Raw genomic sequence first — 15,003 nt, 5'->3', positions numbered from 1 at the left:
CTTCAAAATTCAAATCAAAGCTGTTGGAGATGGGCTTCAAAATTAGGCATTGGGTTAACTATAGTAAATTTTAGTGGCAAGGCCAGCCCACCTGGTGAGATAAGAGATGAACGAAACACAAAGTCAGAAGAGAGCGGCGGTGAGTGAGCGAAGAAGAAGATAATAGAAGTTAGATGGTGATCATCGGGAGGACCACAACTCTAGCTTTAATCATCCCTCGCTTACCCCTTCTTTGTACCATATCCTGCAGTCCTCGTCTCAGGTGCCACATCCACTTTTAATGATTACATATACTATTTCCTTTTAGGAAACATTAACCGCTTGTTCGAATTTCATTTCATATTCTCTCACTTATATATATATTGATGTTATCAATTTAAATAAAGTGTTAGTAGCAAGTTGAGAATGAGTACGAGCGCAAGCACTAACACGGGAGGAAGCGGCAAGTCAGCACTTGTAATTCGGGAATTTGTTAGTGTAGAAGGCGGCGTTGGCAATGCCAGAGACGAAGCTGATGCTATCAGATTCCGTCTTGTATCATACAACATTTTAGCTCAGGTAGGTTTTTCTTTGGGTTTGGGGATCTACGCCCTTTATTAAGAATCATTATGTAATAATTTGTATTCGTATCCGTAGGTATACGTCAAGAGCTCTCTGTTTCCACATTCTCCGTCTCCCTGTCTTCGGTCAGCTCAAATCAAACAATTACTTCTTTTCTTTTTTTATGTCATTGGAATTTCAATTTCTATTTATCTTTCACATGTTTATCATTTCAACTTTGATGTACATAAACTCATGGACGATACTTCTTAGTTCATTATTGTTTAATACATAACTAGTAACTAAAACTGAATGTCCCTCTGTTTTTATTTCTGCTAATTATATCCAAGTGATTGTTTCGTACTCTAAAATCGAACCCCCTTGTTTCAGATGGAAGGCTCGCTCACAGGTAATTTTAACTCTTCTTAAAGACCTTGGAGCAGACTTTTATTCCCTTCAGGTTTGTTTTCTTTCCTCCCAATGAAATTCATAAAATTTCATTTTTTTCCTACTCCTCTCCTGCTTGTAATCTTCCCTGCATTGACTGTATCTCTCTGCATGCACTCATGTACTTTGAGTGTATATTATTCTGATTTTCCTTATATATGGTCAAAACTTATACCAGGAAGTAGATGAGTTTGATTCCTTTTACAAAACAAGTATGGAGGACCTTGGGTATTCCAGTATATATGTTCAGAGAAGTGGACAGAAGCGTGATGGATGTGGAATATTTTATAAGAAAAACTGGTATGCTTAAAGTACTCCCTATTTCTCCCTCAAACAATTCCCTTCCACATATATTAGTAGAATATATACTAGAATTTTGTCTCATTTTTTACATAATGCTGGCGTTCTATCTTATGTTCCAAGCTACCATTGCACAATTGTTTCAGTGCAGAATTGCTTTTAGAGGAAACAATAGAATACAATGATCTTGTACCCTCGTTACATGATGAAGCCTACTTATCTCCAGACAAGCAGAATGCACCACTGACCAACAGAAATAATGGGGATAGTTCAAAGCAAGGTAACCTTTTCTATTGTTATATATCCTTTTTGCATCCTGTCACACCTGCATTATACTTGTTGCTTGATACTTTGGTATCTCAAAACCAAGTTATATAATTTTATTAGCCTTTCTTCCCCTGATTTTAAAGACTTCTCTGCTTCTTGCCTTTGTTTTCCTCTATTACTATGTGCAATTGGTTTTAGTGTACACAAATTTGTTTTAACATTTTATTTTCCCCTTAGCTCCATTAGTATTGCCTTTGGTAGGTTTGTGTGTCTTTTAGAAGTTGAGATGGATTAGGGATAAACTTTATTTGGCATTATTATGGCGAAAAGTGCTGTAGTAAATCTTCAAACATATAGGTAAGCTTTAGAGATCCTGTTTTCTGGGCTTTCCAGAAATTCTTAAAGTGTGTTTCTCGGTTAAATATATGTCTGCAGAAAAGCAAGCAATGGCGTAAAAGCATATTGCATTTTAGGTTGCTAAACTGTGACTAGTTAATAAATCATATTATTGTTGGGTGATGTTATTGCTTGAAGCATAGGTTGATAAGAATAAAATATTATTATCCAGAAAGCTAAAATTTAATTTCTTAATATGAGTTTTCCTTCTGCTAGAAAGTGATCAAGAAAGAAGTATAGAGCACGGAGCACTTTGTCCTCCACTGAGCTGCTGGTGGCATTTTAACCACTAAGGTCTTCTTATTACATATAGTAGAGATATTATTTGGACTAAGCGTCTACTGCTGAAGTTTTATTAGCTTATATTACAGCACAAGTACATTTTCATGAAGGAAAAAAATTGATATAGTTAATCGTTTATCATTTTGCAAATCTTAATGATATGTATACCTGCCCTTTCCTTTTCTTCTCTGTCTTTTGCTAAAGTTCTTTTTTGTGATGGAATTTGGAATCTCATATCATTACCTGCTACAAACTAGTGATGACATGGTATGCTGGTTGTTCACTGTTTGGATGATCTGTTTTCAGATTTTTCAGAAAAGTTCTCAATTTTGTCAGTAAAAAGTAGTCCAGAGAATCGTGGAGATCCCAATGATCCACGTGTAAGATTAAAGAGAGATTGTGTAGGAATTATGGCTGCCTTTAAACTCAAGCATCCTTTTCATCATGTTGTTATTTTGGCAAACACTCATCTTTATTGGTAAGCTATCCAAGTTTTCGTTGATTCATTTTATATAGCTATTATGTGTTTATACATCTTAGATCTTATGAGTTATGTTTGGTTATATATATAATATCAGGGATCCAGAATGGGCTGATGTTAAGCTTGTCCAAGCCAAGTATCTTTTAGCGCGCTTAGCTCAGTTTAAAACACTTGTAACAGACAGATTTGAATGTACTCCTTCGTTAATTTTGACTGGTGACTTCAATTCAACCCCTGGAGACAAGGTTTGTCCATAAAATTTAACTTATTTATTAGTTTTTCACATGTTTCTAGTTTCCACGGGATAACCCAAATTCTTTATCTGTAGCTTCTTGTCTATCCTTTCTTGCAATTTTATATTGGAAAATTATCCTAATTCCATGAGTTTCTTGATGGCTCTGTTTGTATTCTAAGTTTATTTTGCTCCTTTATCCATTGAACTCTAAAATAATAAACACGTGGAGGGAAAATACTGTTGGTGCTAGTGAACTAAGTTTGTGCTCAGTAGCAGCTTGTCTTGCATAGTTTTTGTTTGTTCTGTATACTTGCACGTGAAAATTGTAGTCTTGCCCCCCAGTGAAACAGCTTGATTGTAATGTTTGATGAGCTTGAGATCCACGGGGACTTGTTCTATACTTTAATTTGACTTTCATTGTGCTTTCTTAACTCACCCTAAGCTTCCTCTTTCAAAATCCTTGCTCTCCCTCTGGGGGCATGGTCGCCTGTTTCAGAGCATAATCAAGCATGTTCTTTTGCTTGATTGTGGCTTTTTAGTGATAAAGATTGAAACAAAAGTTATGGTGGTTTTTTTAATGGATGACATACTGTATATCTATATATCTATTAATCTTGCCGAGTTTTGTGGATGCCTTAAGTAGTTGCCAACAGCTTCTTTTTTTTTTTTTGTTGTTATTTCTGCAGCCTCAACATTTTGCAACATTCTGAATATTAATTATGTTTTCAGGTTTATCAGTATCTTATTTCTGGTAACTCTACATCATCTGATAGATGTTTGGAAGAACTTCCTCTTCCCTTGTGCAGTGTTTATGCTTCGACAAGAGGAGAACCACCATTTACGAATTGCACCCCTGATTTTACTGATACACTTGACTATATTTTCTTTTCCCCATCTGACTGCCTAAAGCCTGTCAGCATTCTCCAACTTCCAGAGTTGGATTCACCTGATGTTGCTGGTGCATTGCCAAACTATAGCCACCCAAGTGATCATCTGCCAATAGGTGCTGAATTTGAAATTGCCAAAGACTAAAATGTTCAAGCTGAGAAACGAGCGAAAATCGGTTTACCAGATAAGTTGAATTTGCTTCGTTCGTTGTATTCTTTTCTTTATTTTTTGGAATTTAGGACATCCTATACTATTCTGGAGATAAGGCACTTAAAGCCTGTAAAAGAATTGACAAAGAATAAAGCTGACTTCTTGTGGTTTTGGATTTGGATGGTCGTTAATGGAGAGAAATGGAAATGGAATTGCGTAATAAGTTGGGCTTTGATGTATGATACTTTGGTATGGAAATTGGTGTTGAAAGCCTGTTTTAATTTTTATACAAGGGAGAAATGGTGCGAGTTGTGTAAGCACTGAGCATCTCTTTTTGTTCTTTGTGGGGATAAGGGAAAGTGGTAGTAGAGGATCAAAAGCAAGAGACAAATAAGGTAAAGAATAGTAGCACTTGCCTTACCTCTCTATTTTCAAATTTCAAAAGTTTGTGCAGCAAATGAGAAGGGGATTTGATAGACAAGCACCAAAACCAACACCATCACCCATTCAAAAATTATAATCGCAACAGTAATTTACATCTCCAAACAAATTAAAGGAGGGGGCATTAGCAAAGGAATAGCATATATGTAAGATTGCAAGTCAATGCCAGTTATAAAGATCACTAGAACCTTTTTAGTTATATTCCCAAAGCAATGATAAACTTGAATGCTCATAGATTATGTGAAGTGATGCAAAGTGAAGTTTCTCCCTAAATACTAAGAGAAAGAAATATAGAAAATGTTATAAACAAACAAATATATATCCATAAAATTAGATACATTAACTAACAATTGAGACAATAAAACTTAAAAAATTTCAAAGGGTTTAAATAGCAAATTCGCCTCTACAAGTGATTGTTTGGTAGATTGGAAAAAATTGGGATGATAGAAATTTGAAAGACTGAAAAAAAAAAAAGAAGAAGAAAAGAAAGATAGAAAATATAATGTATTTTTTGACAAATGTGCTCAATAAGAAAAAAATGGAAAAACAGTCATCTCTTTTGTTTTATTTCTTTTTTTACCAAGCACACTTTAAAAATTGATCTCCTTGTTTCATATGGGAGTCTCGTTCACAGGAAATTCATAAATTCTCCTACTTAAAATCCTTGGAGCAGACTACTATTCCCTTCCACCCAATGAAATTCATAAATTCTCCTTCTTCTTTTTCCTACTCTCCTGCTTGGGCTCTTCCATGCATTGACTCAATCTCTCTGCATGCACTCATGTAATTTGAGTGCATTTGTGCGTATTATTCTGATTTGCCTTTTACAAAACAAGTATGGAGGACCTTGGGTATTCTAGTAATATGTTTAGAGAAGTGGACAGAAGCCTGATGGATGTGGAATATTTTATAAGAAAAACTGGTATGCTTAAACTACCTATTTTTCTCTCGAAACAATTTCCTTCAACATATAATACTAGAATTATTCTAGAATATATACTAGAATTTTGTCTCATTTTTAGGTAAAGCTGGCATACTATCTTATTTTCCAAGCTACCATTGCACAATTGTTTCAGTGCAGAATTGCTCTTAGAGGAAACAATAGAATACAATGATCTTGTACCCTTAGACAAGCAGAATGCACCACTGACCGACAGATGGGGATGGTCCAAAGAATTAGAAAGGTAACCTTTTCTATTGTTATATATCCTTTTCGCATCCAGTCACACCTGCATTGGCCAAGTTATATAATTTTATTAGCCTTTCTGCCCCTGATTTTAAAGAATGCTCTGCTTCTTGCCTTTATTTTCCTCGATTACATGCATTTTTTTAGTATTGCCTTTGGTAGGTTTCTATGTCTGAGATGGATTAGGAATAAGACTTATTTGGCATTATTATTGAGCGAAAAGTTCTGTAGTAAATCGTCAAACATATAGGTAAGTTTAAGAGACCCTGTTTTCTGGGGTTTCAGTAGTTCTTAAAGTTTGTTTCCTTAGTTAACGGAAATATCTGTTTGCGGAAAAGCAATGGTGTAAAAGCATATTGGATTTTAGGTTGCTAAACTGTGATCGGTTCATATATCATATTATTGTTGGTTGATATTATTGCTTGCAGCATAGGTTGATAAGAATGGAAATTTAATTTCTTAAGATGGGTTTTCCTCCTGCTGGAAAGGATCAAGAAAGAAGTATAGAGCGTTTCGTCCTCCACTGAGCTGCTGGTGGCATTTTAACCATTAATGGTCTTCGTATTACATGTAGTAGAGATATTATTTGGACTAGATGTCTACTGCTGAAGTTTTATTTGCTTATATTACAGCACAAGTAGGTTTTGATGAAGGAAAAAAATTGATATAGTTAAATCGTTTATCATTTTGCAAATCTTAATGATATGGATACCTGCCCTTTCCTTTTCTTCTGTCTTTTGCTAAAATTCACTTTTGTGATGGAATTTGGAATCTCATACTGTTACCTGCTACAAACTAGTAATGACATGGTATGCTGGTTGTTCACTGTTCGGATGATCTGTATTCAGATTTGCTGGGAAAAATGTAGTCCAGAGCATCGCGGGGACCCCAATGATCCATGTGGAAGATTGAAAAGAGATTGTGTAGGAATTATGGCTGCCTTTAAACTCAAGCAACCTTTTCATCACGCCGTTGCCCATCTTTATTGGTAAACTACCCAAATTTTCGTTGATCCATTTTTTATAGCTATTATGTCATGTGTTTATACATCTTAGGTCTTATGAGTTGGCTGTGCTGAAGCATATGTATATTTGTTTATATATAATATCAGGGATCCAAGATTGGCTGATGTTAAGCTTGCCCAAGCCGAGTATCTTTTAGCACGCTTAGCTCAGTTTAAGACACTTGTAACAGACAGATTTGAATGTACTCCTTCATTAATTTTGACTGGTGACTTCAACTCAACTCCTGGACAAGGTTCGTCCATACATTTTAACTTATCTAGTTTCCATGGGATAACCAAAATTTTTTATCCGTAAGCTTCTTGTCTATTCTTTCTTACAAATTTATATTGGAAAATTATCCTGATTCCATGAGTTTCTTGATGGGTCTGTTTGTATCCTAACTTAATTTTGCTCCTTTATCCATTTAACATTTTCATGGAACTCTAAAATAATATGCCTGTGGAGGGAAATAGTGTAGGTGCTAATGAACTAAGTTTGTGCTCAGTAGCAGCTTGTCTTACGTAGCTTTGTTTGTTCTGTATACTAGCGCGTGAAAATGGTAGTTTTGTCCCCAATGGAAAAGCTTGATTGTGATGTTTGATGAGCTTGAGATCCATGGGGAATTATTCCATACTCTAATTTGGCTTTCATTTTGCTTTCTTAACTCGCCCTAAGCATCCTCTTTCCAAAACCTTGCTCCCTCCATGGCATGATCGCCTGTTTCAGAGCATAATCAAGCATGTTCCTTATTGCTTGATTGTGAACAAAAGCTGAGGTGTTTTATTATTATTATTATTATTATTATTATTATTATTATTATTATGGATGACATACTGTATATCTATATATTTATCTCGTTGAGTTTTGTGGACGCCTTAAGTAGTTGCCAGTAGCTTTTTCTTTTTCTTTTTGTTATTTCTGTAGCCTCAACAGTTTGCAACATTCTGAATGTTGTTAATTATGTTTTCAGGTTTTTCAGTATCTTATTTCTGGTAACTCTACATCAACGGATAGATGTTTGGAAGAACTTCCCCTTCCCTTGTGCAGTGTTTATGCTTCGACAAGAGGAGAACCACTATTTACGACCTACACCCCCACCTTTACTAATACACTTGACTATATTTTCTTTTCCCCATCTGACAGCCTAATGCCTGTCAGCATTCTCCAACTTCCAGAGTTGGATTCTGGTGCATTGTCAAACTATAGCCACCCAAGTGATCATCTGCCAATAGGTGCTAAATTTGAAATTACCAAAGACCAAATGTTCATACTGAGAAATGAACGAAAATCTGTTTACCAGAAAAACTGAATTTGCTTTGTTTTTTGTATTCTTTACTTCACTTTTCCTTATTTTCCATATTCATTTCTTTGGAATTTAGGATATCCTGTACTATTTTGGATAAATGGGACTGGTTTTGTGATTTGTGTATGTATTTTTAAAGCCTGTAAAATAATATACAAATAATAAAGCAGACATTTTTTGGTTTTGGTTTTGGTTTTGGTTTTGGAAGTTCGTTAAAGGAGAGATGGAATTGGTAATGCGTACTAAGTTGGTATTAACGTATGATACTTCGGTAAGGAAATTGGGGTTGAAAGCCTGTTTTAATTTTTAAGGGAGGAATGAAGTTTTTCTTAACTGACCATGAAATGTGTTTCATTTTCATGAGCGGAATTAAATTCTCGACTATATGGTTAAAGGATGAGATGAACAACCACCATATGAAATGGAACAAGTTTGGCAATCACTGAGCTTTTTTTTTTTATTTGTTGGGGGTAAAGTTGTCTAGGGTCTAAATTGAAAATTTGATATTGAATTCTTTATTGTTTCATCTATGGTTTAATCAATTTGAGCGATCAATGCTTAAAAATAGGAGGGAACACGTTACACTACCATACCAACTTTGTACAGATAGGAGAGGATCGGATCAAAAGAAAGAGACAAATATGGTAAAGAATTAGTAGCACTTGCCTTGCCTCCATTTGCAAATTGCAGAAGTTTGTGCAGCAAATGAGAATGGGATTGATAGACAAGCACCAAAACCAGTACCACCACCCATTTACCAACGGCTCATAGATTTTTCTTTTGCCCAATGATGCAATAATTAGAGCATTACATTGAAACTCAGAAACTTGATTTTGGTTGGTACGATATGATGCTGTCTGCCAATGCCATACTTGACCATTCAAAAGCGAGGTGAAAGTAGACTAAATATAATGGACTCTGACTCTGATGTAACTAATGGATGCCCATAAGCGCCACTTTAAACGTCACACACGCATATAGACTCCTTTGACATCCAAAAATCATGGAAAAGACACTTTTTGTCGTCTAAAGAAGAGACTACTACATATATTTGTATGATTTCATCACCCCACAAATATAACAGTGACTCCAAATTGACTCTTTCAATTTTCTTGTCAGCAATGACAAATGATATATGTTTTATTATATCATCATCATCATCACCATCATTAGCATTCCATATTCCATGTGCATATATATGTACTTGAAGTTTTCTAGTATAAGTAGTGTGAATATATATATTAGATGTTGATTACTGAGAGATGGAGGAGAATCCAAAAGAAAGAAAAATGTCAGTAATACTGAGGAAAAAGTGCATTGTTAAAGCTATGAATGAATATCTCTCACCAGAGCGTCACCATAAGCTTACACTTTCAAACCTTGATCTTCTTTCCGGCCGCTTCCCAGTGACATACTTGTACTTATATTATCACAGCAGATCAGACAGAGGTTCGATCAATATTAGTAATAATGTGTTTGAGTCACTCAAGACTTCACTCGCCAAAACTCTGAGTTACTACTATCCTTTTGCTGGTCGAATAGTAGAAGACCCGCAAACAAGCCAGACTCTAATCATATGTGACAACAACGGTGCCCTGCTAGTGGAGGCAGTGGCCAATATCCCTTTGATCCACCTGGATTTCTACAATTTAAACCAGACCCTTGAAGGGATACTGGTCTCGTGCCTGAACCCCGACGAGTTTCCTTTTCCTGTGCAGGTTCAAGTAACATATTACACTTGTGGCGGGGTGTCCATTACTTTTACCTTCGACCATGCTCTAGGTGATGCCACTGCTTTTGGCAACTTTCTCTCCTCGTGGTCCCAACTAGCTCGTGACATGCCTCTCTCTTGCATACCGGATCTTGATCTCGGGAGAAGCCTTCCACCGCGCCTCCCTCCTACGTATCACCCTTATTTCAATCATGTTTTTGTCAAGTGCACGCTTGAAGATATTAGAAACATACCTAAAACCGGCATCTTGCTCAAGCGCCTTTACTTTGTTGACGCCTCGAGCATCAATCACCTGCAAACTCTTGCATCTGCCGACAGTAACAAGAGAACGAAAATCGAGGCTTTCTCTGCCTATGTTTGGAAGATTATGGCAACAAGCATTGATGAAAGCCACGCTAACTGCAAGATGGGTTGGTTAGTTGATGGACGTGGTAGACTAAGTCATAGCTCCATGTCAAATTACATTGGTAACGTATTATCTGTGGCTATTGAAGAGGCAAGCATTGTAGAAATAAAGCAGGGCTCCATATCGGCAATTGCCAACAATGTTCATAGGGCTATATCCAAGGTAACTAATGAAGCTCATTTCCAGGATTTGATTGATTGGATTGAGTGCCACAAACCTGGATTGATGCTCCCAAGATTTGTCCTAGGTCGGGAAGGGCCTGCCCTTGTTATTTCATCCGGACGAAGATTTCCGGTTGCTGAATTGGACTTCGGGTTTGGTAGTCCCGTGCTCGGAACAGTCTCCTCCACAATTGAAAACAGTGGAGTTGGTTACATGAACCAGAGGCCAAGTGCTAGGGGTGATGGCTCATGGGTCATTTCCGCTATCTTATGGCCACAACTTGCTGCAGCATTGGAGTATGATTCAGTTTTACAACCACTGTGTGCCTCACATCTTCAAAAATCATAATAATAACAATGATTTCATCTCCAAACAAATTAAAGAGGGGCATTAGCAAACGAATAGCATATATGCAAGTCAAAGCCAGATTGTTATAAAAGTCATAAGAACCTGTCTAGTTATTTGCAAAGCAATGACAAATTTGAATGCTCATAGTTTATGTGAAGTGATGCAAAATAAAGTTTCTCCCTAAATACTAAGAGAAAGAAATATAGAGAAAGCCACAAGAAAATATATATCAATAAAATTAAATACATTAAATAACAAATGAGATAACAAAACAGTACCAAATTTATTTATGTTTCAAAACCGAGTTGAAGCTCAAAAATCTCAGCAATCTGACAGTCTCATTCTTGACTTTTTATTAATTTATTTCTATCTAATTTCCTTCTTTGACATTACATGACATGATGAATGAATCATCTTACAAACACCTAATTTAGTATTTCTGGAAGAACTAACGACTGCCTGCTTTGAAGTTTCTTATTTATTCCTACCTCAAAATCCCAATTCCCTCAACCAAGAAAAAGGGCGAGGGGGGTTGTTCTACCACCTCGTTGGCCAGATAATGAAAACAGTAATCTATCTGATAAATCTTCTCCAACTACCAATTAACAGATGAATGGTGCAAGATTTGTCCATCAACATACTCAGTTTTTAGCAGAGAAAAGTGAGGAACTTGATTGTGATACATGGCACTTCTATTCATCCAGGAGAAGTTCCTGAAAAGTTTTAAATGTATTTAGGCCAACATTTCAGAATATATGTGAAGGAAACTAACTAGTAAAACAAAAAACAGATCTACATAGTTTAAAACTCCAAATAGATCCTTACTCTCCCAATTCATCTTCATGATGCAAGAAAGTCATCACAACCCCCACACATGTGCATCCTGCAGCATCAGCCTGTTGCGGCTAACAGCTCAGTCAGGAATCTCAAGCTCAAATGCACCTGACATTCTAGGCGTGAGAAGCAAGCATGCAACTGTGAGAACATTTAGGAGAAATCAGTTCCTTTCTTAACATCAAAAGTTCAGAACCATAAGCCCTAGTCACTCAAATAATTTTCCAATACGATTCACCATAAACTCCAAATAAAAGCACATACATCAAGCAAAGCCATTTGGAAAAAAAAAAGCTTCAGTGCAAGGGTAAATACTAGAATTACAAGTAACAAGATGAAGCAACGAACCTCTGATGTTTAGCAACCAGTACAGTATTTGAGAAAGAGAAGTATCATTGTTGTCCCATGGTCAACAATAAACTTTCCTGCGAAAGAATAATGCAAAATAAATAATCAAACATAGTAAAACATCAATCTTACAAAGTACAACATATATATAATATAATTGCATAGATCCAGTGAGATATTATACCATGCCAAAATTTGCAACCAGCCCTCAGGGACACTCATGGATCAAAGTCGTATAGGTAATATCATCTAATGCCAATCCTTCACTATTCATATTATCACATACTCTAAAAGCATCATTCACCCTCCCTTCTTTACATATCCCGTTCATGAAGGCATTATAAGTAACGGCATCAGGGGCAATTCCACGTTTAATCATCTCTGTGAGAAGTTTTGCTGCCTCATTCAGTTTACCCAATTTGCAGTATCCATTGATCATAATGGTATAGGTAACTTTATTTGGTTGTATATCATACGAAGACATTTCTTGTATAAGACTCGCAACTGTATCCATCTGGCCTAACTTAGAATAACCTCCAATTAGTGCTGTATAACAGACAACATTTGGCAACAAGCCCAGACCTCTCATTTCCACAAGAAGTCGCTTTGCATCGTCAGGAAGACCTATGTTGCACATTCCATGTATTAGAGAAGAATATGTGCCAATAGTTGGTAGGATGCCCTTGCTTTTCATGTCATCACAAAGTTGAAAGGCCATCTTCATATTCCCTTTTTTACAGTAAGCTCTAATCAGAGTGTTGTAAATAACAGCGTTGAGCTCCAGTTTGGTAGTAACCACTTCATCCAACAAGTTTTGACCCTCTTCAATTTGATCAACATTACAGAATCCATCTATCAAGATGGCATACGTATAAACATTGGAAATCAGACCATGGCTTTTGCTTTCATCCCAAACCTTGACAGCATCTTCCATTTTCCCCATATTCGAAATGCCAAGTATAAGCAAATTGTAAGTGTAAATATCAGGCTGAATTCCACGCTTAAACATTTCTTCCTTTAATCTAAAAGCTTCTTCCACTTTCCCCTCTTTGCAACATCCCAAAATGAGTGTATTGTATGAGACCCTATCAAATATCAAACCCCTCTGCAACATCTCCTTTAGAAGCCTAATAACCTCTTGTACCTTACCTGCTTCACATAAACCATGAATTAAAGCATTGGACGTTATAATGTTAGCAGGAAATCCTTTTTCGAATAGCCTATACCAAAGTTCAATGGCTTCATAATGCTTTCGTTCCTTGCAAAGTCCGCCAACCAACATTGTCATCAACCCGTCATTGGGCCTTAAATTTCTCAACAACATTTCTTTCGTAAAATGTAGAGCAGAATCAAACCTAGACTGCAAGCATAACCATCGAATTACAGAACTAAATGTGCCAATGTTTATAAATAACCCTCTAGACAACATTTCCCCTAAAAGATGCTCAGCATGCTCCATTTGGCCAACCCTGCAAAATCCATGCATAAGCAAATTGAATGTGACAGAGTTGGGCTTCATCCCATTGGATAACATTTGATGCTTTATCCTAAGTGCCTCATCAATATTTTCCATTTTGCAGTAGCCAGCAATTAATGTATTATATACAAACTCATTTGGGGCAAAGCCCTTATCAGACATTTCCTTCAAAACTGAATTGGCTTCCTCAAATTTATCCAATTTAATCAAACCATTGATAAGAACACTATATGTAATGAGGCTGGGGTCAACACCCTGTTTTGTCATGTTTTGCTTAATCTGAAATGCTTCATCCAGTCTGCCACTCTTGCATAATCCGTGGATAATATTATTATAAGTAACTACATTTGGAGAGATACCCAAGTTTTCCATTCTAGAGAACAGAGCCATGGCATCCTGAATTCTCCCACCCTTGCAAAATCCATTAATCATTGTAGTACACAAGTAGACATCAAGGGAGACAAAACGAGACAAAGTTTCAAATACTTGGTACGTCTTTCGCACTTCATTAGCCTTAAGTAAAGAATTCAAGAAAAAATTGCAAGTCTTGGTAGAAGGAAATATACCCTTGTAGGCCAGTGTGAAAAAGACATCAATAGCGTAAGTAAAACCCACATTCTTGAACTGGGTGCAATAGAGATGCAGCAACAAATCAACCCCCGCAACCCCCTTAAAAGAGGTATTCAAATCCGCCAATGCAATAGCAATCTGAATGTGATTAACGGTAGGAGGATTGTTAGGAGAGAAAAGTGGCAGCTTCCCATCAATCAAACGAATCAAAAGCAACCTAGCAGCGGAAGAATTATTTGAAAGAAGAAGCAAAAGAATCAAAATACAGTAGGATCGAAGCGTAAAACGGAAGTTAAAAGAACGGGAAGCAAGGTGAAAAAAGTTAAGAGTGGTTTTGGGATCGGCACGAGGCGAAAGAGCGATGAAAAATCGATCAAAATCGGAAGGGGATAAAAGAGGAAGGAGCTGTTTGGATTTGGAAGAATCAAGGGAAGGCTTAGAGAGAATAGAAGATAGAGTATCGAGCAAACTCTGGTTCACGGGAAGCGGAGAAGGAGGCTGCCGTTGAGGATCGATTTGTGGGGCAGCTGGAGAAGGAATAGGAGACGAGGAAGTCGCGCAGGTCAAGGGGCGTGTGATTGGGGTGTAGATATAGATGGGTTTAATGACAGCCGCCAGTCTCCTCACATCCATTGCTAACAACGTTTGGGGATAAAGATTGGCGAATGATAATGGTGAAACTGAATATGGAAATGGGATCATAGAGTCATTCGAGTTTGAGAGGATAATAAGCAGCCACGCTCATCCCAATTTTAGACGAACAAACATATTATTATTACCTATACACACTACTAGGGCACCCATTCATTGACTCGGCTTGCAATAACTAAAAGGTCACCCAGTTGCTTGCAGAATGCAGGCAGCTAAACACAAAGAAGAAGCTAAACAAACAATGAAAATGTAATGGGGTACAACACAACAATGATGAAATCAGGGTTTAGAGATTTAGACAGAAGATCAGAGGAGGAGATTACAAATGCGGGCTTTTCAATCCAACTGGACTAAGCCCACTTCAAACCTTCCTCATTATCATTACTTTTGGATTGGACTTAACCTAGTTTTCTTTCTTTTCTTTTCTTTAAACTAGGTTTAATTTTACAAATAGTCCCTGTACTTTATAAAAGTTATGAATTTAGTTCCTATACTTTAATTTGATCATTTTTAGTCCTTTTACTTTTTAAATTTTAAAATTCCTATCATCACCAA

At 36.7% G+C, this 15,003-nt stretch overlaps 4 protein-coding genes across 8 annotated transcripts; 3 read left to right on the top strand and 1 right to left on the bottom strand.

Moving 5' to 3' along the window:
- The first annotated feature begins 97 nt into the window (after positions 1–97).
- On the top strand, positions 98–8,105 carry LOC105764920 (carbon catabolite repressor protein 4 homolog 4). The gene is made up of 12 exons (XM_052625435.1): positions 98–262; positions 387–558; positions 637–686; positions 931–1,000; positions 1,166–1,287; positions 1,434–1,567; positions 2,539–2,710; positions 2,811–2,958; positions 3,678–5,611; positions 6,462–6,601; positions 6,725–6,870; positions 7,588–8,105. Exons 1-9 carry the CDS (start codon positions 174–176, stop codon positions 3,978–3,980), a joined length of 1,260 nt encoding a protein of 419 aa, XP_052481395.1. The 5' UTR covers positions 98–173; the 3' UTR covers positions 3,981–5,611; positions 6,462–6,601; positions 6,725–6,870; positions 7,588–8,105.
- Positions 5,265–7,926, top strand: LOC128035525 (carbon catabolite repressor protein 4 homolog 4-like). The gene is made up of 6 exons (XM_052625308.1): positions 5,265–5,349; positions 5,509–5,611; positions 6,482–6,601; positions 6,725–6,870; positions 7,588–7,609; positions 7,761–7,926. Exons 1-6 carry the CDS (start codon positions 5,265–5,267, stop codon positions 7,924–7,926), a joined length of 642 nt encoding a protein of 213 aa, XP_052481268.1.
- Positions 8,106–9,172: 1,067 nt separating the features above from the next.
- Positions 9,173–14,729, bottom strand: LOC105785092 (pentatricopeptide repeat-containing protein At4g19440, chloroplastic). Of its 5 annotated transcripts, none has more exons than XM_052625432.1 (5): positions 11,935–14,729; positions 11,751–11,827; positions 11,394–11,543; positions 11,210–11,281; positions 9,173–10,553 (listed from the first exon to the last, which is right to left on the bottom strand). In XM_052625432.1, the coding sequence occupies exon 1, from the start codon at positions 14,497–14,499 to the stop codon at positions 11,959–11,961; it is 2,541 nt and encodes an 846-aa protein (XP_052481392.1). In that variant the 5' UTR covers positions 14,500–14,729; the 3' UTR covers positions 9,173–10,553; positions 11,210–11,281; positions 11,394–11,543; positions 11,751–11,827; positions 11,935–11,958. The 5 variants fall into 5 exon arrangements, with proteins under 5 accessions (XP_052481392.1, XP_052481391.1, XP_052481389.1 ...); XM_052625431.1 differs by having other exon boundaries at positions 9,173–10,503; XM_052625429.1 differs by lacking the exon at positions 9,173–10,553 and having other exon boundaries at positions 10,776–11,281.
- Positions 9,183–10,725, top strand: LOC105764918 (coniferyl alcohol acyltransferase). The gene has a single exon (XM_012583727.2). The coding sequence runs from the start codon at positions 9,183–9,185 to the stop codon at positions 10,566–10,568; it is 1,386 nt and encodes a 461-aa protein (XP_012439181.1). The 3' UTR covers positions 10,569–10,725.
- Positions 14,730–15,003: the final 274 nt, after the last annotated feature.

The sequence above is a fragment of the Gossypium raimondii genome, chromosome 12 (genome assembly GCF_025698545.1).
Source record: "Gossypium raimondii isolate GPD5lz chromosome 12, ASM2569854v1, whole genome shotgun sequence".
NCBI lineage: Eukaryota > Viridiplantae > Streptophyta > Magnoliopsida > Malvales > Malvaceae > Gossypium > Gossypium raimondii.
Note: the sequence above shows the minus strand (reverse complement) of the source record. Positions and strands in the feature narration are given on the sequence as shown.